Source organism: Heterocephalus glaber, unplaced genomic scaffold (genome assembly GCF_053883595.1).
Source record: "Heterocephalus glaber isolate CG9 unplaced genomic scaffold, H.glaber_assembly_v1.0 deba00001472, whole genome shotgun sequence".
In the NCBI taxonomy this organism is placed as follows: Eukaryota; Metazoa; Chordata; class Mammalia; order Rodentia; family Bathyergidae; genus Heterocephalus; species Heterocephalus glaber.
The window spans coordinates 96,346,548-96,370,774 of NW_028258315.1; the positions used below are offsets into that span (position 1 = coordinate 96,346,548).

The 24,227-nt window shown below is 38.1% G+C and overlaps 1 protein-coding gene and 1 long non-coding RNA gene across 10 annotated transcripts in view; one reads left to right on the forward strand and one right to left on the reverse strand.

The window, feature by feature from the left end:
• Positions 1–22,193, forward strand: part of Ptprg (protein tyrosine phosphatase receptor type G) — a 674,743-nt gene extending 652,550 nt beyond the window's left edge. For all 9 annotated transcript variants that reach the window (XM_087181616.1, XM_087181612.1, XM_087181618.1 and 6 more), the window contains 6 exons: positions 347–423; positions 925–1,053; positions 5,647–5,793; positions 6,419–6,561; positions 16,314–16,449; positions 17,889–22,193. In XM_087181616.1, coding sequence (XP_087037742.1) covers positions 347–423; positions 925–1,053; positions 5,647–5,793; positions 6,419–6,561; positions 16,314–16,449; positions 17,889–18,035 — 779 coding nt within the window. In that variant the 3' untranslated portion in view covers positions 18,036–22,193. The remainder of the gene's footprint in view (positions 1–346; positions 424–924; positions 1,054–5,646; positions 5,794–6,418; positions 6,562–16,313; positions 16,450–17,888) is intronic.
• Positions 1–24,227, reverse strand: part of LOC106008751 (uncharacterized) — a 57,204-nt gene that overhangs the window by 29,526 nt on the left and 3,451 nt on the right. The window lies entirely within an intron of this gene.

Sequence of the window (24,227 nt, forward strand, 5' to 3'; positions counted from 1 at the left end):
GTTGGAAAACAGCAAAGGACAACATATTGGTGTTGAGTGTAAGAATATCAAACCTCACATATCTGACAGTGCTGTACAGTGTTCTCTCAGTGATTTGCTATGAAAACCTCTCCCATAGTAACATTTCATTTTTATACTCCCTGTGTCCTGGATTTGCACAGCAGAATTCCATGTTATACACTGCCTTAGCTGGTAACACTTTAGCACTTTGCTTAAACATACTGTATAGGTGAGTCTTAGGACAGAGAGCCAGGGACACGTGTTAGTCACTAAGTAAGTCTTGGAAAGGGTGGCTGGTTCCTTTGTATAATAAGGTGAATGTACTGTTGTTTTTTCCACGTGATAGCTGAGCGAGCTCGAGTGGGTCTTGCACCTTTGCCTGGAATGAAAGGAACAGATTACATTAATGCTTCTTACATCATGGTGAGAGTCAACCATTAATCATAAATAAAGCCAATTAAACTGAAAGGTGTTAAAGAGCAGATATCACCTATGTGGGTGGCTGATTTTACTTCTGAAATAATTTCTCAAAGTGTAATATTGAAAGTATAGAGATTTCTGTATTTTCAAACTTTTCACAAAAGATTCCTGAAGGATAGGAGTATAAAAATGCCTAAATGAAGCAAAATGCTTAAGGAATTAATTTTATTGTTAGTTTCACCCATCTAGCCTTTGAATCCATGTTGAAATTACTGTTAAGAAAAAAAGCAGGGGTGACTTGAAGTAGAACTGCATGTAGAGAGAAAACTGTCTGCCCAGTGTTAGCAAGAGAACAGCTAAAACTTAGCCATATGTACTGAATGCCTTTCTCAGTTCTTTTAGTGTGGTCAAAACAATGCTGTCTTGTTTCATAAATTTATTTTGCTACCACAAAGTTAGAATAAAATATGCACAATTGCTGATTTTTTCTCTTTCCAACTGAAGGGATATTACAGGAGCAATGAATTTATTATAACCCAGCATCCTCTGCCACATACTACGAAAGATTTCTGGCGAATGATTTGGGATCATAATGCACAGATCATTGTCATGCTGCCAGACAACCAGAGCCTGGTAAGGCACAACTGCTATATATTAATGAGCCCTTGAGGCTTGGCACATGGTTGACCTGGGCATGCTGCTACAGGTCTGAGTTTGTGGGGCTCGGAGGGGATGGACCCTCCAAGACTGTACAGATTCACTTCCTACAAGTCCAGTACTGTCCCTGCCTGTTCTAGTACCTGAATATCAGGGGTGTTCATATTATTACCCTTCAACTGTACTTCATTGGGCATTGTGGTAGAAGGTTTTGAAAAAGTTTCTTTTAAGTGACAGATGTCCTCTCTGCCGTATGTCATTTGGGACACACATAATTAACTCACTCCTCACAGGAACTATGACTATCTCATTTAGTAGCTGAGAAAACTGAGGGAACTTGCCCAAGAGCACTCAGAAACCACTGGAGCCAGGATGTGGCCAAAGTCATCTGTCTCCAGTGTCGGAAGCAATTCTACATGATTTTGGGGAAAAATTATTTCACAATTAAATTATGATTAGGGCCTAGTTTTCCCACCTGCAGGCCAGCTATGCCATGTGGAGACATAACTCCATCTTTGCCTCTGGTCACAGCTAAAACCTCCATGGTTCAGTGATGCTGTGATGCTGCAGGGCAAGATTAAACCAGCTGGAGACATCCTGGGGAGAAACCCAATCTTCATCTGTATAGTTCCTCATTGTGCTAGGATTTTCAGCTGCTGCCCTCTGAGCCACCTGTTACATTTGTTACTTGCCGCATACTGAACCAAATAAAGGTGTGGCAAACTCGGGGTCTTTCCTCTTTGCTGCCCAGAGCAGCACTGATCAGGCCCAAAGCTCAGCTTCCTCTCCAATTCTCATAAATTAATTCGCCTTGTGCTGTCGTGGCTCACAGGAGACTAGGACTTGCTGCAGAGGTTCTTGTAACATCCCCTTTCCCTGCTCCCTGCACTCCTGGGCCCACACTTTTAATCACTGTACTAGAAATGTCCCACTGCACATCATAGGAATGTTGTTCAGAAAAAAATACTGTATCAGAAGTACTAATCATGTTGCATTATTTTTTTCCTACTCCATAGTCAAGCCAGACACACTGTAGGCAAGAAACAGGAAAGACTGTTGGGAGTATAACCTATAGATCCTCTGTAAGACTTTGCCTAAACTACTATGTCTTTCCCCTGACTTAGTCCTTCTCTACACTATGTAGGAACCTATGAGCAAGTTTATGAAACAGGCTTGAATAAATTGCATGCATCCTTAAATTTGAGAATTATCTAGGTCTTGAAAAATTACTATGTGGACATGTGATCCTGTAAGATAAAAGCAAAAAACAATGAGAATCTGCCTCCATGAGTTGTCAGAGTAATGAGTATTTTAGTCACAAAAAGAAGAGCACATGATTGAAAGCCTAGTCTGGATGACATGCATTTGACTGTGTGCCCAGTCAGTAGGAACTTCTTCACTTTGTGGCATTCTGCTCCAGCTTCAGAATACCAAGGCTGCTTCTGTATGATGGAATGGCAACAGAGTTCAGAATTTTAAGCTAAATGCTGGAGTGCAGATTTTCAAATTAGTGGGCAACAGGGTTTTGTTCTCTTTGGCCTTTGGACACTGGAGGCATTTAGGGTTGTTACTGTTTCCTAACCTCAGAGGATAATCCCCATAAAGGATCTACCAAGAAGCTCATTTCTATGGAAAACGCTAGAGGGAGACTCAGGGTACATATTCTACAGACAGTGAGGATACAAGAACTGCCATCAAACATGTTGTCCCAGTGTCTGAAGCAAGGCTAGATTCATGTAAGTCTGCGCTCTCAGCTCCCAGATGAAGTTTCACCATTGCAGTTTTTCCTCTAGATTATTATCATACTGTATATTATGACAATAACTGTGTGAGACTATACATCTATACAGACAGGCCAAAATTCATTGGTTCCTAACTCCAGAAAACATACTTCTCAGTGCCTCCACACTTTTGATACACAAATACATTTCTCAGCAAAATGACCATAAGACATGAATGCCTACTGAATTAATAAGTAGCATTTAATTTTTTTGCACCTTCAGGATGAATAATGATTTCCTAGTTCAATTTCTGTATTCAAAAGGCTTCTGCTTTTTCTTTTCACCGTAATTAAAATCTGTTTGGTATCTTTTAAACTAATAAAATAATTTCCTAGTCAGTGTTAACATTCTAATGTCTATATGTAGTACAAAGATTTATTATTCCCACTTTTAAAATATGGAAAATAAGGCTCAGAAAGATTAACTAATTTACCCAGAATCACATCCAATCCTAACCCTATGCTTAATTTGTACATAATTGGTTAAATAGATGCTGTGTGCCACCATTACTTTGTATCTTGAATTATCTGTTTATGGGGCCATACTTCATTTGTTTGAACAAATGTATTAAAATCTAAAGAGTTACAGATTTTTGTATAGACCAAACCCGGCTTTTAATCTGTTTTCCTTTATGCTGAGCTTTAAATTTATAAATGTACTTGGCAGTAAGCTATATTGAAACTTGAAAGGATGTTAAGTCTTACTGGATTGTTGGCTCATTTCTAATGCAACAGTGTAAGATTAAACAGAGCCTTTTTTGTTTTGAACACAAACTTCAATGATAGTAGCTAGGAATTTTCAGGAGAATGACTATAAAAATCTACATCCTACAGGCAAAGTAAGTTTGTCATTTCAACTGATTAGAAAAATGGGAGGGGTGTACAGAATCATTATCATATTTCTCACTGTCTCCAACCTATGTGGCAATTAACTTTTTCTTAGGCATCTGTAGTTTTCTGGGATAGAACTCAAGTACCAATCCCGAGTATCTATTTGTTATCTTAAAATAGATGAACATGTAAACCATGCCTCATTCAAAGCTCAAAGTTTTTTTTTTTTGTACCTGGGATTGAACTCCAGACCTTGCGCTTGTGAGCCAGGCAGGAGAACCACTGAGCTAAATTCCCGGCCCCAGAAAGATGTTTTGTTGTCCTCTCCTGAAATCTGAGACAGACAGGTTAACTTTTCTTTTAATGAACACCTTATGCATAACTTCTTTCCAAAAAGGCTTTCCTTTGTCATTTTTAGCAGTATGATTTTAAACAATTTGGACATCCCCAAGAATGTCACGTATAAAGCCAGATGATAAAAATCCCTTACTGAGGGACCAATATTCAAAACTTAACACTCAGTAGTAGAAAAATGAACTCCAATAAGAAATGAGCAAGAGACCCACACAGATATATCTCCAAATAAGATATAAAATGACCAGCAGATATATGAAAAGATGCTCAATATTATTAATTATCTGGGAAATCAAAATCCCTGTGATTTACTGCTTCATATTAGGATGTGTATTATCAAGAAATCAAATGACAAAGTTGGCGAAGGTGTGGAGAAAAGGGAACTCACACTGTCAGTGGGACTGTAGATTGCCATCATTATGGAAGAGCATCTGGAGATTTCTAATGAAATTAAAAGTAGGACTACCAGGACTTGTGATGCAGCTCAGTGGCAGAGTGCTTGCCTACCACGCACAAGGCTCTGGCTTCAACCCACAGTACTGAAAAAAGAAATTATCATGTAGCCACAGAAAATGAAGTCACTACCATCTAAAGCTGTCTGTCTGAATGTCCATGTTGACTGCAGTATTATTCACAATAGCCAAAATAGAGAAACAACCTGTCTGCCACTGGACAAACAGGCAAAGACACTGTGATAAACACAAGGATATATTATTCCTTGTACCTTCCACAGTGTGGATGACCTTGGAGAACATTATACTAAGTAAAACAAGGCAGACACTAGAAGACAAATACTGCATGATCTCACCAATGGAAAAAAAAAGATTCAAATGTGTAAAGAGAACAAAATAGTAGTTATGGGATGGGGAGAGAAATGGGAAGATGTAAATGAAAAGATACAAAGTAGCAGATATGTAGGATGGACAAGTCTAGAGAGCTAATGTATAACATGAAGAGTATGGGTAATAAAATTATGATATGTTTGGAATTTATGCTGGGTATTGTTCTTGCCATGAAAAAAATGTAAGATGGTACATAGGCCAATTTGTTTTACTACAGGAATGCTTTTACTGTGTGTGTGTGTGTGTGTGTGTGTGTAGTACATCATGCTGTATACTTTCTATACAATAAAAAAAATTTTTAAACCATCCTTACTAATGTATTATAAAATTCCAGGAAGGTAATGTTTATGAAGGTCCTTTGCAAAATGATATTCAACTATATAATTGTTACTAATATAATCCATAGGAATAATAGTTATGTCTTGGTTGCTTAAACAAACATGAAGTATTAAAATTAACTGATGTAGATCTCATCTCCATTTTTACTATGCTACTTACTGTGCAGAACACTTACCACCTGGCAGTAATACATCCCTACAGAGCCAGTGCTAGGGTTCTTACATTGACTGGTGAGAAGTGCTAGGAAATGGATATTGTCAAAATATTTTTTACAGTAGGATAGAATAACCACTGAGCTCAGCATGACTAGATGGGGATATAATTCTATAAACTCTATTTAAAAGATGACTTGAGAGGTATGGAAAATGGCAGAATAAGGAATTGTTTCAAGAAAATTCAAAAATTTATTTTTGGTTCTCAAAGGCAGAAGATGAGTTTGTCTATTGGCCAAGTCGAGAAGAATCCATGAACTGTGAGGCTTTTACTGTCACCCTTATCAGCAAAGACAGACTGTGCCTCTCTAATGAAGAACAAATTATCATCCATGACTTTATCCTTGAAGCAACACAGGTAACCTGAGTCTCACTTTCTCTCTAATAGCCATACCGGGGCCCTGAATCATCCTTTTAAGTAATAATGAAGTAATTTACTACCCTCAAGGGGCCCAGTTATTTGAGTAAGACTTCATTTTAAATATCTGTGTTTCCCCTTCTTTCTTCAAATATTTGCTTTTTCCAGCTGGCAAGATGAAAGGTAACTGTTCCTCTGATTCAGCATGCATATAAATAGGTCTATTGACCTAATTATAAAAACAGTACACTACACCTGAATATTGTCTTTGCCATCAGAAATGTAAACCTTGCAATATGTTGCAGAGATGAATACTACTAAGGGTTTATTTTAATGAACAATATTTTAATGTCTAATAACTGCCTTCTTGTGTGAATGAGAAAATATCTCATAGTACTAGTTTAAATGACAAAGTAATATTATACTGTTTCACTGGTATGACTTACTCATTTTCCTGATAACAGGCAGAACTTCCTTATAATTTTCTTCTCACCAGTGGTTTGCTTAACCTCAAATTCTTCAGAGTTGTCTATAATATATGCTTTCTAAGTTGCAAGTTCCATTCATCTGACTGTAGACATAGGACATAAAAGATGAGCTGTGACTCATGTTGTGTTGGTTATAGGATGACTATGTCCTAGAAGTCCGGCACTTTCAGTGTCCCAAATGGCCTAATCCAGATGCCCCCATAAGCAGTACCTTTGAACTGATCAATGTCATCAAGGAAGAGGCCTTAACACGGGATGGTCCCACCATTGTTCATGATGAGTATGTATCTTTTCTTCTTAAAACTCAGACATTGCTTTTGTTGAACTGCTATGAAAGTGAAGACAGAATTTAAAAACCTACTCTGTTAACTTGTGATAAATTCATGTTATTTCTAATGTATAGGTGTGAAAAATGTGGATTTCTGTGTACTTTGTGGGGGGGATATAGAGGTGTTGAGAGGGGCTCTCCATCCTCCTGCCTCAGCCTCTTGAGTGCTGGGATTACAAGCATGCTCCACGGCTATGCATACTTTTTGCAGTTTTATATTTCAATAACAAAGTAATTGATTTGATTATTTACCTTATTTAAATGCATTTATTTTAAAATCCTCATACTGAATTTCAGAAAACAATGGTTATGGAAAGAACCTTTAAAAAATATAGTTTAGTTGATTAGTAAGAGTGCAGTTACTATTAATAAGAATGTTTACATTTTATAATAGAGTTTGAAGTTTAAAATACTGTCTTTTGGTATTGAAAGGTAAAGAATATGAATCTCACATAGAACAAATTACTTATGCTTGATCTCAGAGCTTCTAGGTGTCAGAATGGTATTCAAACACAGCCTCTTGGGCTGGGGATGTAAATCAGTGGTAGAGTGCCTGCCTAGTGTGTACAAGTCTCTGGGTTCAATCCTCAGCAATCAAAACAAAACAAGGACAAAACCAGCCTATTTCCACTTTAAAAAGAAGGAAAGGGTCATTGGTATACCTTGCAGTGTATGGATATGTAAGTCAAACTTCATGGCTGGGATCAAATTGGAAGTCACTTGTAAAGCCCTGGATCATTTAGAATCACATAAACCCTTAGCCAGTATAACATTGCTTATACATGTTTATTTCTATTATCGAATTTAGCTCCCTGGGTCACCAAATTATCAATGTGTCTATTATGTTCATTAAATTACCAGCTCTTCTAGTGCCACAAGATAATAATAAACTGGAAAGTAAACTTTACTGTTAAGTCTTTTATTTTCCATGAACTAATGCTGTAACATGAAGTACACATAGACATTTAACCCAGGTCAGACCTTATGTAGTACCTTCCTAATTGTATTTTATCAATTTTATCACCCATAATCCTGGCTGCTTCCAAAGAGTTTTATGGTCTTCCCTAGGAAATAATGACTTTCAAAATATTGGCCTACTAGATTAAAAATTAAGACTAGGAAAACATGTAGTTAAATAGTATGCTAAGATTTAATTCTTTTAAGTGTAACAACCACCAACAGTGTTTAAAGTGGTCAGTTGCTATCAGTCAGTGAAACTTTATATTACAGTTAAAGCATAAAGTTAGGGATGCTTCTAGAGCTTTCCCCACTAAACTACATTACCTTTTCAAATGCCATCTGGGATTTGCCAGCATAATGCTGGACAAATCCTAAATTGCTGCCCATTCTGCAACTGATTTCACTGTCGTAGTAGTATGGCAAAGAATTTTGTCCTAAAGTCAGAAATGATCTGGGGCACATTCCTGTCATCCCACCCAGCACTCTGGAATGCTGAGGCATGAGGGTCATGTGTCCAAGCACAGTCTGAGTAATTTACAGTGTCTTAGCAAGACCTTGTCTCAACATAATAAAAAAGGTTAGCAGATGTAGCTCAGTGCAAATTTTGGGTCCTAGATTGAAATCTCCAGTTACATACACACACGGCAAATCTAAAGTCAGAAAAGTAGTGAAATATTCTATTTCATGGTAAGAGGGGAAAAAAACAACAGTGAAACACTAGACCAAACTGTTTGATTTCTTATCTGTGTTCACCTTTTGAATATGTCACCTCTGGAATTAATCAAATGTAAATCATTCTTTAGCCTAAATATACAGAGCAAATGAAGAACAAACCACTTCATCTACAGATGACATATAGGTAGGCTGAGTTAAAAGCCACCCTTAAAATATGTTAATTCACTTACCTACCACCTATGGGGAATAAGTTGATTTCCTAGAAATTATTTTTTCCACATTGCTCAAGGGCATATTTAGCAGCTACAGGCTCTAAAACGATCCCTTGACACCAGTTAACTTTGCAGTTTCCATCTTACCTACTTTTGGTACCTCTGTTCATCTCTTTCTGGTAACCTACATGTACCGCAAATTCTGCATCACCAAACCTATGATCTACCCTGCCTGCTTCCATCCACTTTGTTGTACTACCCAGAAACACATCAGAGTCCTTTTTAAGTCTTCCTCACCTCCACATTTAACTGGCATCACTTCTCATTGCTGCTGTCCATTCTTTCAGTATATGTTTCAAATTCTTTGACAGTCTGGTTTAGGTTTATTTTTTCAGCTATCATCCCGGTCCTCCAATAAAGTACTACCTACAGACCACCTGGCTCCTGCAAATGCCATTTTCTCTAACACTCAGTTTCGTTAAACACCCAGTTCAAAAGTCTCTCTTTGAGACCATCTCTGACTCATCCCACATATGCTAATTAAAGTCATTAACAAACACACTTACCAGTCCACACCAGCTAAATGTCATCCATAATGAATGTCACAACAGAACTGTTTGCCATATACATGACTCTCTCTCCTCTATTCCCAAGGCCAGCAATGGTGACTTATTCTTCCCAGTCTCCAATGCCTAGGAGATACTGGGTCCTGGATAAGTATTTGCATGAACAGGCGGTGCTGTGCTTTCAATGATGACTTAGGAACTGTGCAGGGTATCTACCTCTATGTGAACTGTCCCCAGAGCCTTACTTCTGGTCTCATTTACTGTTCACTTATTTTTCCTGCACAAATTCCTCTGTGAACTATAAAAACAATTCACAATGTGTTTTTAAGCTCTGTCAAAAATAAGAGTGACCAGGCTTAGGGAGACTACTAGCCTGCCTCGAATGTAAAGCAAAGAATTGACCCTGGAGGGGGCAAACTTAATGATATGTATTTGGTCTTCACAGACCTAACACCTACTTTCAGGTTCTCACCTGTATGCCAGGTAAATGATGTTTCTAGATCAATAATCCAGGGATAAAATTCCTCACAAAAGTAGCAGATTCTATCTGGGGACAAACACAAGTTAAGAGCAGACTGCTACATTCTCAGCATTCTACAGTCACACATTCACACTGTTCAGAGGCTGAGCTTAGTCAATATTATTAAATTATAAAAATAGCCTATGCTACTGTAGAAGAAGTCTGGAACATAGGCCTGGTTCTTACTAACAGTCATATAAAACATCTGTTGAGCAGAGCTTCATCTAAATCATCCGCTTGACCAGCAGAATGAAGAATGGGCTCAAGTGTAAATAGTTACTCACTCTGGAGATACATCTGTCACCCAATTGAACATCATAGTAGATTATTTCCATTTAAGAGCTCTCAAAGTGTGATCTGAGGACCTTTAGGAAAGAAAAGGTAGTATCCTCAAGGCCTTTCCAAGACATCTGGGAAGTCAAAATTGTTTCTGTAATAGTAGAAAGATGTCCTCTGCCAAGTTCACTTTCATTCTGGCCTAACTGGAGAGTGTTCCAGAGCTACTGGACATGCGATAAAATGGCCTCTTGCCTTTCTCAGAAAAGGGAGAAAGTGTGCTTGTGGGTCCTTGTACTTTGACATTTTCATGGTTTTAATTTCTAATACAGTAAATATTGATGTATTTAGCCCAAGTAAATAAAAGCTTAATCATTAATCTCTTGTGAGATCAAAGAGTCTGAAGACTACTGGGATACTCTATAAGAAATGAAAACTGCTACAAAGACAGCCACAAATCATAACTAATTCAGTTTTTTCCCTTTAATTCTCAATGTCATCCCACTACAAAGGTAATTTTGTGATCCTCACTTCAGATATGAGAACACAAGCACAGTAAAGAAGCTTGTGCAGGACCTGTGCAGATTTCATACCAGAGCCAGGTTCAGCCACATAATTTAGAGGGTCTAGTGTAAAATGGACACGCTGGACCCCTTGCTAAAAAATGTAAAGAATATCCAGATGGCAAGTCAAGAGCATTAAACTAGCTAAAGAACCCTTCTGAGAGAGCAGGTTCACCGAGGCACGGGGCCCTGTACAACTGCACAGGAAGCTGACCCTGGTCACAGTCAAAACCACATCTGCTGATCCCTCTGGCTAACACTGCCTCCCACTGGCTTTCATAGTAAGCATTCCTGAATTCATCTCCCTCCTGCCTTTGCACCATGCTTTAATTTTTTTCCCACTTTATTTTCTCGTTCACCTCCCAAGTTCTAATTTTTTTAAAAGCCCCATGGGAGGCTTTTCTGTGTTGTGCCTCTTTCCCGTAACTGGCAAAGATGGAAGCTTTAATTCTGTTTTCTTTCCTGGCCTACTGATTTCTAAAGGAAGCTTCACTTTCTTCACAGGGACAGTATTATAACTCTGGACTGCATTCTTGGTTATCATTTTAAAAACCAAGTCTTAAGAGCAAAGCTACAATAACTGTTAGTAACAACTTGAAATAGTTAAAAATGATTAAGTGGCCATAGATATTATGCACACTAGACAGGGAACCTCAGTATATTTTTTAATGGATATAGACAGAGCACTTTAAAATATTAAAATACTTTAATTTCTCCAAAGGATAAGCAAGGGAAGATGAAAATGCTTTTTGACTTTTTTTCTTTACAACACTAAATGATCATTACTTTCCACAGAGCCCTTAGAGGAGGTAGCAAACAACTAAAGTCATTGGATGTATATACTACTCTTACCTAGTTTATGAAATGCTTGGATCTGCTCTGCAACAAGTCCCTATGGTTTTAAGTACAAATCTGTGAAACTCAACAATATTCTTTAATCTTACTTACTTTTTAAACTTCTGAGAGAGAATGCCTTTGCTTTTTCAGTCTGCCTTCTTTGATTTTTGATAGGTATTTAGAAGATATTTTCAAGTGCCTGTGCTTTGACGATTTTAGTTTCTATTCATCTTTAAGGCCATACTGTATGGTGCTTTCTCTTAATTCAAGGGCAGCCATGCATCACTTATGCATGGGGACACTGTCTGAGAAAGGTGTCATTAGGTAATTATCATTTTGTGAACATCAAGAGTGTACATACACAAACCTAATAGCATAACCTTCTTCAAACCTTGGAAATATGTTACATAGACTATCACGTATGTTGTTCATCTCTGAATGAAGTGTGAAAGTATACTTTTTTTTTTGGTACCAGGGATCTAACTTGGGACCTTGCACTTGCGAGGCAGGTGGCAGAACCACTGGGCTAAATCCCGGGGCCTGAAACTATACTTATTGATGAATGGCTTAACATAGACAGTAATCCCCCTTGAAAAGCACACTCTATAACAAAGATACAAGTTACTTAAATTTTCTGTCCCACTGGTTATTAGTAGCTATCCTTAAAAAGCTAAGGAATAAAGAGGAGTGATCATGACGTTAACTACTTCAGTAAATCAGTTAAGTTTAAATTCTTCCCCTCATGAATCAAATTAGTACAAATTTTTTTTAATTACCATGCTAAAATAAAATCAACTAAATACATTTTAGTATCTGAGGAAAGACATGATGAACAACACCCCCCCAAAAATATTCATAATAAATCAAGAGATCAATTACAACAGGATAGTAAACTAATATGCTCAAGGATCTAAAAGATTTTTATGAAATAATTCGGAATTTATATAATGAAACAGGAACAGATTAGAGCCTGAGGAGGGAAAAATATACTCAGTATGCCCACAAATACAGTGAATGTTTAAATTTTTGAATTACCGTAACATATACATTGCCATTGATCCCTTTCAAAATATTCCCCCTCACTAAAAACACTTCAGCCATCATCCTTGCCACTTTCTGAAGCAGTTCTGGAAGTCCTCTTTCATGGGTGACTTTCGTTGTGCCTCTTGTGGCTGCCTTGATGTCCTGAATTGAAGAAACACATTGACAAGAATTTTTGTCAAATAAAAACAGGATGGTGCGTCCTCATCCACCTTATTCACTGGATCTGGCACCATGCAGCTTCTTCCTCTTCCCCAAAGCCAAAATGACCATGAAAGGTAAATGTTTTGAACTGATTCAGGACATGGGGGCAGCCATGACAGTGCATCTGAAGACATGAAAGAAGACTTCTGGAACTGCTCAGAAAGCAATAAGAATAATGGGATAAGTGTGTTCAAAGCAACAGGGAGAGTTTTGAGGGGGATTGATGCCAGTGTGTCTTTTACAGTAATACATTTTTCTTAATTTAAACATTTACCATATTTGTTGATCATGTCCCTTGTAATTTGGGAAATAAAACACATAAGAGATGAGCTAGAGTATTATATGTAGAGATAAAATAAAGTAGGATATTAAAGGTAAATAGAAAAGTTCCAACATATGTATGAGACATGATCCTCAGAGAAAAGGTCAAAGAGAAAGAGATAGAGTTCAGATTCTCTAAGAACTGATGAAGAGCCAAGCTCATAAACTGAGCAATCAGAATAGTTTTAGAAAAGATGTGAGTACCAGAGTAAACAACCTTGATCTAATAGTAATACATAATAATCAATACCCAAGTGAATCTGTAGGGAGAGCCCTATGGTCTCCTTCAAACACAAATGGTTTATTCATGTAAAGGAACCAAAAATGGAATTTCAGTACATTCCTTAAAAATGCGTGCTATACAAACAAGATCACACCCACTGATCACAATGCATTAATATTAGAAACAACAAGAACTCAAACTCTTATGCTCAGAAACTTAAGTCCTTACATCTAGATTTATAAATAATTCGCAGTTTAAAGAGGTAACCAAAATAGAAATTGCTAAATACTTAAGACTTTTACCTACATTCATGTTGATGAAATCCCTGAATTTCAGACCTGTTGGGATGGAACCACACTACACTTAAAAAACTTTTTAGCCCAAACAGCCATACTGAAGATTACAAATAAGCAAACTAAGCTTTCAACTCAAGAAGCCAGAAAGAGATACAAATAAATCTACAAAATATACAAGAAATTTAAAAATAAATGCAAACAATAATGTAAGAGGAGAAAGGAGATAGGAAAATTTAAGCAATAAGATCTAATGAAAGGTACAACTTTGTAAACTGTGATGAATACAATTAGAAAAAGGCATAAATTAAGAAGGACAGTATTTATCTGTAGTTAAAGTTAAAATATTTGAGTAGCGAACCCAGGCACTTCACATTTGTGCTATACCCCACCCCCTTTTAATTTCTGAGACAAGATCTCCCTAAGTCACTAAGTTCCCTGGGGCTCAAACGTGCGATCCACTTACCTTAGCCTCCCGGAGTCCTGGGACTGCAGATGTACACCAACACGCTTGGCTGTGTTTATTTTTACAGTCCTTATCTTTGAGAGACAGAAACTAAAATAATTATGAATAAAATACCTGGGTTTCCCTCAACATGCATGAGATGAACAGGAGTGTCCATAAGCTCATGCTCATTCTAAATGAATGATGGCTACATGGAGATCACTATACTATTGTACTTCTGCATATATATGTTTAACATTTTCTTTAATAAAAAACTAAAAATAATATTTCAGAAGAACTAAACTAAGCATTTGAAATCTCATAAGCATTTGAAATACACACTTAAACCCTGTACTAACAAATTTTTAAGCCTAAGTTACAGGCACAGTAAAACATGTATCGAACGCATGGTGTGTGCCAGCCTCTGTTCTGAGCCATCTACATGTATTAGCTGGAAGTTAAGCTTTAGTCTCACTGTGAGACTTTGGCCAGTTACTTCACCTCAACTTCAAATACAGACACCGCTACTGTACTACTGGGGTTCTGGGGAGGATTAAGCTGGTGCATGTTACACACCTAGAAGAGAGCCTGAGACATCACTAAGAGAAAAATGCGTATTAGTGATTACTAAAGACTGAATAAGAGAGTCTTCCAAATCTTAAGGCCCACCACCCCCTGACAAAGGCTCCATCTAAATAATAATATAGAGAGGAGGACTTAGCACAAATCTGATTTAAGCAGACATGGATAGCACTACAGAAAAGTATAGGCCAGTCTTAGTATATTTTTATGTTTCTGTATCTATATCTAAGAAAACCTAGCATACTAAAACCCAACATAGTAGGAGAATTACACATTAGGAAAATGATTTATCCCGGTGATGTATACTGATTAACAGTACCAAAAAACTATCCGTGGATTTAGGACATTATTAAACAGATTTCTAAACCAATCAATAGAAAGTAGAAAAGAACATAATAAAACAACACATCCAAGACCTCACCTAAATACCCTTAGTGAACTGAAAACAGAAAGCATCCTCTTCAACCTGGGAAGTGTTATTTGCCTATAGCTCATATTTGTAATCATACTGAAAACTCAGAAGCTTGACCATGAAAGATACGATACCGGCTCTCACTGCCACGACACAAAAGCTATTTACATTCCAGCCAAGGCAGTAAAAGCAAAACCCAGAAGAGTAAGTAGTAAACAGGCAAAACTAGCCTTACTGGCAGATGAAGATGTAGCCAAGTACACACGGAACCCCAAAATTATCAGAACTTAAACAGAGTTCTCCTCTGTGACTGGATGCAAGTTCGCCACGTGAAAATAAGTGATGCTGTACCAACAGAAACTCTAGAGTACCTAGCAATAAACTTGAAATCAAATCGGCAAAGACTATGGAAAGAAGTTCTAAACCTGACCTGAAGAAACAAAGACATTAAAATGAAAAACTGAAAACGTGAATTTCCTCAAACCCATCATAAATGGAGAAAAACAGTAAAAGAAATAAAGGTAGAGAGCCAAAACTGTTATGGAAATGTGCTTCCTCAAGACTTACTAAAAACCTACAGGAACTGGATGTGGAAAGGCACACAAAATAGAAAAACGGGTTTAAAAGGCCCAAATAGAGCATTCAAAAGCAGGCCCACATAGATGAAAAGTCAGTATATAATAAACGGGCAGTTTATGTCAATGAGCACTGATAAGACTGTTCAGTAACACATGCTGGAACAACCAGTTGTCTCCCTTACATCAAAACAATAAGATCCAGATAAATAATTAAATATTAGAAAACTTAGAATATCTAAAAGCATATGAAAAGCATAAATTCTGAGAAATGCACAACATTAGGCGATTCTGTTGGGCAAACACCACAGAGTGTGCTTACACAAACCTAGAGGACCGATCCAAGTGTTACACACTGTACATAACCCTATGTGCTATATACTTTTATATAAATGGAGACACAGAGCATTCCTGTACACCAGCACCACCACAGATGCATGCGCGCAGAGCTGCACTAAGATATTACTCCAGTTAAAACATCTCTAGGCAACAGGAACTTTCAGCTCATTATGACTTTATGGGATAATCATAAATTCCATCTATGGTTAACCAAAATATTATGTAGTGCATGACCCCACATTTCCATTTTTTATTCTTCCTATCTGTAAGTTCAGTTTAGCTATTTGAGATAGTTGTAAACTGTCTTCAGAGCTGTCCGCCACTCTCTACTCAGCAGCCCACAGCTAAAGCTGCCCCCCTTTTCCTCCTGTACCTCCCAGCTCATCCCAACTGCAGGTATATTGCTATCCCAAGGCCACTTCTGAGCCTCTCATTCCACATGAGAGTTCAGCCTATGCATCTGCTGAAGCCTTTGGAAGATTCCACACTCACACATAAACATTACCTTCAGGCAAGCTTCCAGACCCCTCCGCCCAGCATTTCATTCACTTTTGTCTCCTGGAACAGATGTGAATCCAGTGTACTTATGTATTAATTTCATTCTAGTGTATCCGGTGCCTTACAAAATCTGAAATAGCATCTTTTATTTCCCTCCATCAGGTATGGAGCAGTTTCAGCAGGAATGTTATGTGCTCTTACCACCCTGTCCCAGCAACTGGAGAATGAAAATGCAGTGGATGTTTTCCAGGTTGCCAAGATGATCAATCTTATGAGACCTGGAGTCTTCACAGACATTGTAAGGAGTTTGCTTCTATTTAAAACCCGGGTTTTCATACATTGTAGCACAGGGCTTCTCAACGAAGGGGGATTTGTTCCCCTGGAGACATCTGGCAATGTCTGGAGACTGTGTCACCTCTGCAGATAGCAAGAGGAATTCTAGCATTTAGCGAGTAGGGGCCAGGGATGCTGCTAAATATCCAAGATGGCTCTTGACAACACAATTATCTGGCCTAAAATGTCAGTGGTGCAACTGAAAAATTCTGCATTAAAGTCTAGAGTTCTTGTTATGCCCAGATCGCGAAGTCCCAAAGACCACCAGGAAGCCGATTCCGATGTAAGCACACGAGGGCTGTTTATTCAAGCTCGAGCAGGGTCTCCCAACCGTCACCGACGCAGCGGATCAGAATTGAGAGCCCCAAATTTCAAATTAGCGGGGTTTTTATTGTGGTTACAGCAAGGTTTGGAGATTTTTCACTTAGCAGTTACATGATTGGTTGGCATTTAGCAAGCATGAAGTGTATATTTCTGATTGGCTAGGCCCATCGGGGGTTTGAGGGGCAGTTGCATGTAGGTTTTACGGGGGAAAAGAGGGACAAAGCTTAGTGGTCGACTGTCACCTACTCATGGTCAGCACATTGACAGATTGTTCTATAGATAGTGGACCCGGAACGTTCATTTCCTGGGCAAACAGATGGTTGAGTAATTAACTTAGGAACTTTGCTTCGTTACAGATTGTGTCTTTTGTCCCAGAGCAAGCAATTTTAACCATTAATTTGTGAGGACAATACAGAGTAGGGGAATAGTGGATTTTAGCAAAATGGACTCGCTTTGGTCTCACATTCTCTGGTTATAACATGTAGACATTCCATTATCTCAGTGGACTATCAACAATGAGAACTGTTTCCACATTAACAGAGATCAAATGGATACAAAGAAGGTATAGATCCTAATTACAGAAGATTAAGTGATTTTTTTAGTTTTTTAGTGAAAGAGAGCTGAAACAGGAGCACCCGAGGCAAGGCTTTATTGGGGGAAAGAGCTGCTGGGCCGTCTGGAATAATAGCGAGAGCAGCAGCCAGGGGCTGGCTGGGTGAGGTTTGTAAGGGCTGGGAGAGTGTCCTAGAAGTAGATGATTGGCTACGACTGGGGGCAAGGTTTAAATTTATTGGTGGATTTGAAACTTTAGGTGGGAAAGACCAATGGCCAGAGAAATTGGGGGTGGGGGAAGTAGGTCTTTGTTCTCTCTGGAGTGACTCATTTCCTATAGGCAAGGAGCCATTTTAGAATGCAGGGTTGTCAGGGCCATTTTATCTAGCAGAGAACTCTTATCACTTAGATAACATTTTTGCTCTTCCTGTCTTCCTGGTAATTTTTTTTCACAATTTCATTTTTCATTGGTATTACGAGATGCCTAAGCTATTGTGTGGCTCAAACTATCTTCCTCTTCTTTTTCAGGAACAATACCAGTTTGTCTATAAAGCAATGCTCAGCTTGGTCAGCACTAAAGAAAATGGAAATGGTCCCACAGCAGTGGACAAAAATGGTGCTGTTCTAACTGCAGACGAATCAGACCCTGCCGAGAGCATGGAGTCTCTAGTGTGACTGGAATTCTGAAAGGGCACTTCATTTGTAGACTTCTGAAGGCAGAGAACTTTTTTGAGGCCTTTTTTGCCAGACTCTAGGTTATACAATAACCCAGTTACTTTTTTACACTGATAAAATTTTTGATATTTATTTTTTGCCATTTTATGTCTTAATGGTATCCTACCGAGCATTGCACCTCTGTTCATTTCACATGGTGAAACTCAATTTTACCTAGTTTGCACTATATGATCAGTGTTACTGCCTATAATCTGATTACTAAAGCAACCCCGATGTGACATTCCATGACAACATTCATGCTACCTTTTAGTTCAGTACAGTGAAGGTCTTTGTTATGAAGGTGAAACTTGATTTTATTACTGTTGCTAAAGCAGTTGCATTCTCCTAGCAGGCAATGCTGTACTTTTCCTCAGTCTTCCCCTCCTATTTTTTAGGCACTGTTCAATACTGTATGCCTTCTGTATTTTAATGGAGTGGATGAGTATTGTTTTCTTTTACAGAATAGCAGGCCATTGGGAGCAACTAAGGAGGTCTATCAGCATCATGGCCTTGAAGCAGTTCCATTTATGATGGTTAAGAGATCCATTAGGAAATTAGAAGGCTTGAGTTGCTTCATGTAAACATCTCTTATTAGTTACAAAGTTCTATTCACAGCTTTTTTAAATGTGTCAAAATAAAGGATAATTCTGTATTACAGCTTTCCCAGTAGCTATGTGGACAGTGTGTGTTATTTGCATTTGACTCTCTGAAATGGCTTTCCCCTAAAACCGGGGCTATCTTTTATAATAGAGAGATGGCAATATTTAAATAACTCAGTTATGAGACCCATTAGTTAATCCCCACTAACGCTTCTTGGTTTATAATACCAAACCTCACGGAGAATGAAGGTAGGAGGATGAAGATTTTTGCAGGTATATAATCTTGGAACTAGCCCTTCCCCACTACTTATATAGCAATCTAATAAAAACTACCTATATAGTTAACATTCTTTTTTCTCCTTTTCTGCCAAATATTGCCTAATAAATCTCTTAATTGCATATGTTCTTCTACTTAAAATTAAATGGAAAATGGAGTTTTAGCAAAAGTCTTGGGACTCCTGAAACTCCCATATGAGTAACTGTTGCTGGGAATGAGAGAATTAGGAAATTGGAAAATTAAGTAGAAGGTGATATCTGCATTTTCGAATAGTTTTTAAAAAGAGAGCTCAGAATGCTTTTTGTAGTTAAGCCTCAGTGACAAATATACCATGCCAGTAGTCATCAGAGAGCCCAAGGAAGTTACTTACTTGGTCCAACCTCTGGAGCTGCATTCACCCTACTTTACAGAATGGGGCAATCAGGAGATAGGACTCAGTAGATTTTGTTAGCAATATAAACTACTTACTGAGATCTTACTTCAGTTGCACGTTTGCTTTTATGGGTAAGCCTGTGTCATCACCAGAACACACCTATTAAGAAAAGCAGGGTTTGGCTCGTGTTTATGCCCAAAAACTTCAACCAAATGGCCGCAGTGGCTGCTCTCATACTTTCTAGGGTAGACCTGAAACCATGAATGATGATGAGCATGGAGGTTCTGTTTATGTTGACTGGCTTCCACGAAGTTTGTTAGTGTAATGATGGGGCCCAGAGTTACTGAGAAAGTGTCCACAGGCCAAGTCCAAGGATTTCAATGCAATGATGAGGTCAACTGAGTTTTCATGAGCTACATAATTTACCAGGGTTACTCTCATTCATTCAAGAACATGGAATAGTTGCTTTTCCAAGAACTACACAGGAAAAAAAACATTCAAGTGAGTGGGTTTGCCAACCTGAATACGCTAGATGACATAGACACCTTTACAGTCCAACAGCTCCCACCAGAATTGGTGCTCTACCTAACACAAGGAAAGCTTAGTCACATGAGCACTGCAGCTGCTGGAAGGAAGGCTGAGGGGCATCAGGAAGAGAAAGGTAAGAGCTAGGTTTTCAATCAATTAAATCAATTATTTTAGTTGTGCACATAATGTACAATTGATTGATGTGGACTAATGATGTTCCAAGATGGCACACTGTTTGACATTCAGAAGTAAAATTTGAGTTGCAGCTCATGGTTAATGGATTCCCTCCTGTTCTATTTATAGAGGGATCAATTCATAGAAATGCATACCTTCCAACTCAATTGTGTGACTACCTCTTACATGTGTGAGAATCATGATGAAAGAAAGGAAGGCAGTAAACAGGATAAAACATAATAGAGGTGGTTTAGAAGATCTCTGTAAGCAATCTGTATGTCTACAATGGGCTTAATTGAAATCTGCAGACCCTAACGCAGCAAGCTATAAGCACCTGCTATTTGCCTATCTTGCCACACTGGTCAACACCCTTCACTGAGGAGTTCCGTTCAGCAGTTCTCTGCTTTCACCACACAGTGTGTCCTCTTATTATTATTCATTTGTTGCTGGGAAAAAAACCCACAAAAAAACGCTTGCATCTTTCCAGAGGTAGAGAGTTCCAAAGATGGTATTTCCTTTGAGACATAAGCACATAGCTCAAGTACATAAGCAAGTCATTACCAGTTGCACTCAAGGGGAAAGGAAGTAGCTGTCCCAAGATCACATGTGCTGTTTTTTGAGATGAGCTGGCTGTATGGTTTAGCTGTAGATAAGCAGAATGCACATGTCATACAGAACTGAACTGCTGTGACCACGACAGGTGGTCATGCTGGACATCTTGTTGCCAGGAGAGTTCTTGCACCCTTTCACCATGATACCGTCTTTTATACTTAAACAGTTAACTTCTCAAGATTACTTGATTTTCCTAGTTTTTAGAGTCCATTTCAATTAGAAGAGTCCATTAAGGCCAAAGAAGGATTATGGTGTTCAAGGTATGGATGTTTGAGTTTTTACCCGGAGTGACACTGAAACCAATCAGTAACCTTCATTATTTTATAATGACACAGCACAACTGCCTTGATATGACTTTTCTTAAATGCATATATACTATATTTAAAATTACAATATAGATATCAATTTACCAAAGATACATATTACTAATTCTAAACAAAAAAAGAAAAGAAACCCAAATCTAATTTAAGAAAAAATAATCAAAATGTAGTTGTCTTAAGCATTTAGTGGTTATACTGGAAAATGCATTTTCAATTTTAATATTTGTTTAAATGGTGCCAGTGAATTTTTATATGAAGGTAAAAAGCCTGCTTTTTTTAAAATATATACGCCAGCTATACTATCTCTTAACCCTTTGCACTTTACCTTAGTTGCCATTTAACATACAATATCGGCTTTACTTACCTCTAGAGAAAGAAGGCATGCTAAAAAAATAGGGAGGAATTGTAAAAAATATTTGGCCTCTATTTGTCTTAGCTGTTAAACTGTTTTAGTATTTTTGTTAAATATTTGCAAAAGGAAGCACTTTCTACAGAAGATAATTAATTTCAAGAAAAATATCATGAGTTTTAAAAAATAAACATCTCCAAAAAAGGAGACAGTCAATTTTATAAAATGTCGCAACTCTCCAACATTTGGGGTAGTGACTCGATTTTTGTTAGGACATTTGAAACTAGCAAGCAGCCATTGTTTCTACAGAATTCAGCCTTCATATTAACTCAATGTTTCTTTCACTTCATTCTGAAATACCTAAAATCATTAAAACTGTAAATATTTTGTTGCTTGGGAAAGCCTCTTCTGGGAACTTTGATATCTATGGTATATAATCATAGAATTTTATATTTTCATATAAAGCTAATTTTTTTCTAGTTTCAACTGTGTCATAGTTTTCTTGTTTTTTCTTTTGTTTTGCTTTTTCTTTTTGTGGTGGATATGTGAATTCAGCTTTTTGTGTATTGAAGTAGCAAGATCCATCTCTGCATTCCGAAAGAATCCAACGTGTGTTATTTCTTCAAGGCGGTGATTGTGAAAGTTGGGCTTTTTAAAAAAATTTCATTGACCATTGTGCAATAGGAGTTAGTCACTGAATACACTTGTCGCACTGACCCCTTTTGAAAAAGTGGGGTTTTTAAAATTTGTTTGGGGTGGGAGGGGTTTTGTAACCTGAAATTTTTCCTTTTCTTCTGTTTAAAACTATATCAAATCACTCTATTATAGTGTTATTTAATATGTAAATTGTATTGCTATACATAAAATAAAGTATGGTTTTTGATGTATTCATTAGTACTGAGCATTTCTATGAAAATATCTACATCCAATAAAAGCAGATTACTAGTTTCCCTGGAGAGATCACATGAATACCTTCATGAATACTTTGTCTTCATTTTTATGTAGTAAAATGAATACTAGTAGTCATCTTTACACAAGTAGCAAACCAAAAAGAAGTATCTTTGCCTGCTTGATTCATCAGTGTTCTTCCTAATTTAAAGAGTAAGCAAATGACAAGGTTTTACCTGTATGGTGAATCAAACTTCATCTGCTTTATGACTCTGCTGCTAAACTGTAAACAGAATTCTATTTTCTCCAGCATATCAACTGCATTTGTGGCAACTTCTCCCTCTTACCGTTTATTGTTTAGGAAGAAGGACATACCATGGGAAGACAAGAGAATCCATGGACTCTCTGTATGATCAGTACAGGTGCTTCTACTTTGAGAGAGTTCTGGCATTTCCAGACAGGCTCACAAGTCCTTTGGTCCACCATTCTCTCTTAATGGCTCCACATCAATTGTTCAATTCTTACTACCAGGTTTGTTTGGTTTCTCCCATGTAACAGGTGATATTAAATTTTCCCTAAGTCAGTAGAATAATCCCTTCCAGGAGTATGTGAAAGGACAATTCCAGCACAAAAGAATGCACCTCCTCTGATGATACAACCTAGTTTTCTCCAAATGCTACCCATGGGAACTCTAATACTCTGTATGAGAGAGTGCACCAGAGGGTCACAATGTGATGATCACTAAACCTGTTCACTCCACAGATCTATTTGGTCCATAATTCCTTTAAAACTTCTACTAGTTTACCAACATTTTAAAAATGAAAACTTTTATGTTCAGATGCAGATTTTCAGCTTTCAAAAATGTGGGTGATGTCAGGAGAGCAGGCTCACAGTTTCCCATGGCAATAACAAGCTGGAAAGGAGCAGCAGTTGTCCCTTGACAGTGGGTATGGACTGTTGAGTTTACTGACTTCTCATCTCTCCCTGTCACATTTTGTCTGGCCATTATCATTCGTCTGATTAACCTCCCTGGACCTTGTGGGCAGTTGCCTCTAAGTCCATCTTCCACCTCAGGTGGGTAAACCACTGACCAAGAGCAGCAAGAGAAATGGTTGTTGGTCCTCCACCATTAAAACCCTGCCAGCCTGGGGATGGTTGTGCACACCTATAATCCCATCACTGGGGAGGCTGAGGCAAGAGGATCTCTGCGAGTTCGAGGCCAGCCTGGACTACACAGTAAGTTCAAGGCCAGTTAAACTGTTATAGCAAAGTGTGACAGCTCAGCATTACAGCCAAGTGTTACAGCTATCCAAAGAGCTCGGGAGACGAAGAAAACAAAGGTGGCACTCTGAGAGATTCAAAGAGCCTTTATTACTCTGGTGGGCTCAGAGGAGTTCATACTCCAAAGTCAGCCTGCAGCGGAAATGGAACGAGCCTTATATAGAGATCTCTGGAGTAGGGGAGTGGGTCCATGTAATGGGTTAGAATGCTCACAGAAGTGGGAGGCAGAGTTAACAACATTCCTGAAACATCTGGTAGGAACATCCTGCAGTTCAAACAATTACATTTCTTGAACAGAACATCTTATGGCAAAAACATTGGGGGGCTTGGCAACAGACAAAGGCCAGCCCTATTGTACATTATTTCCCTATCAGAACTACATACCAAGACCCTGTCTCAAACAACAGCAGCAAAAACCCTGCCAGGCAGAACAGTGCAGAGGGAAGATCCACATGCTTAACTGCCTCTTGAGTCCACCCAAGGTGATGCCTGCCAAGAAGCACCAGTGATGACTTTAAAATAAATCAATTTAACAGTTCCATGGTTTTTACTGTCTAGAATGGAACCCTAAACAAGAAAGCTGCATGTTTGTCACTAAGGATGGGGCAAACATTTTGAATGTGGAAGAGCCTCCCAAAGTTAGAGTACACATATGGAACAAGCAAAATTCTAATGATTTTATCTCAAAGTGAAGAAAACTGGCATACAAGCAACTTCACCAAATTCTTGAACCAGGGAAAATAAAACAACTC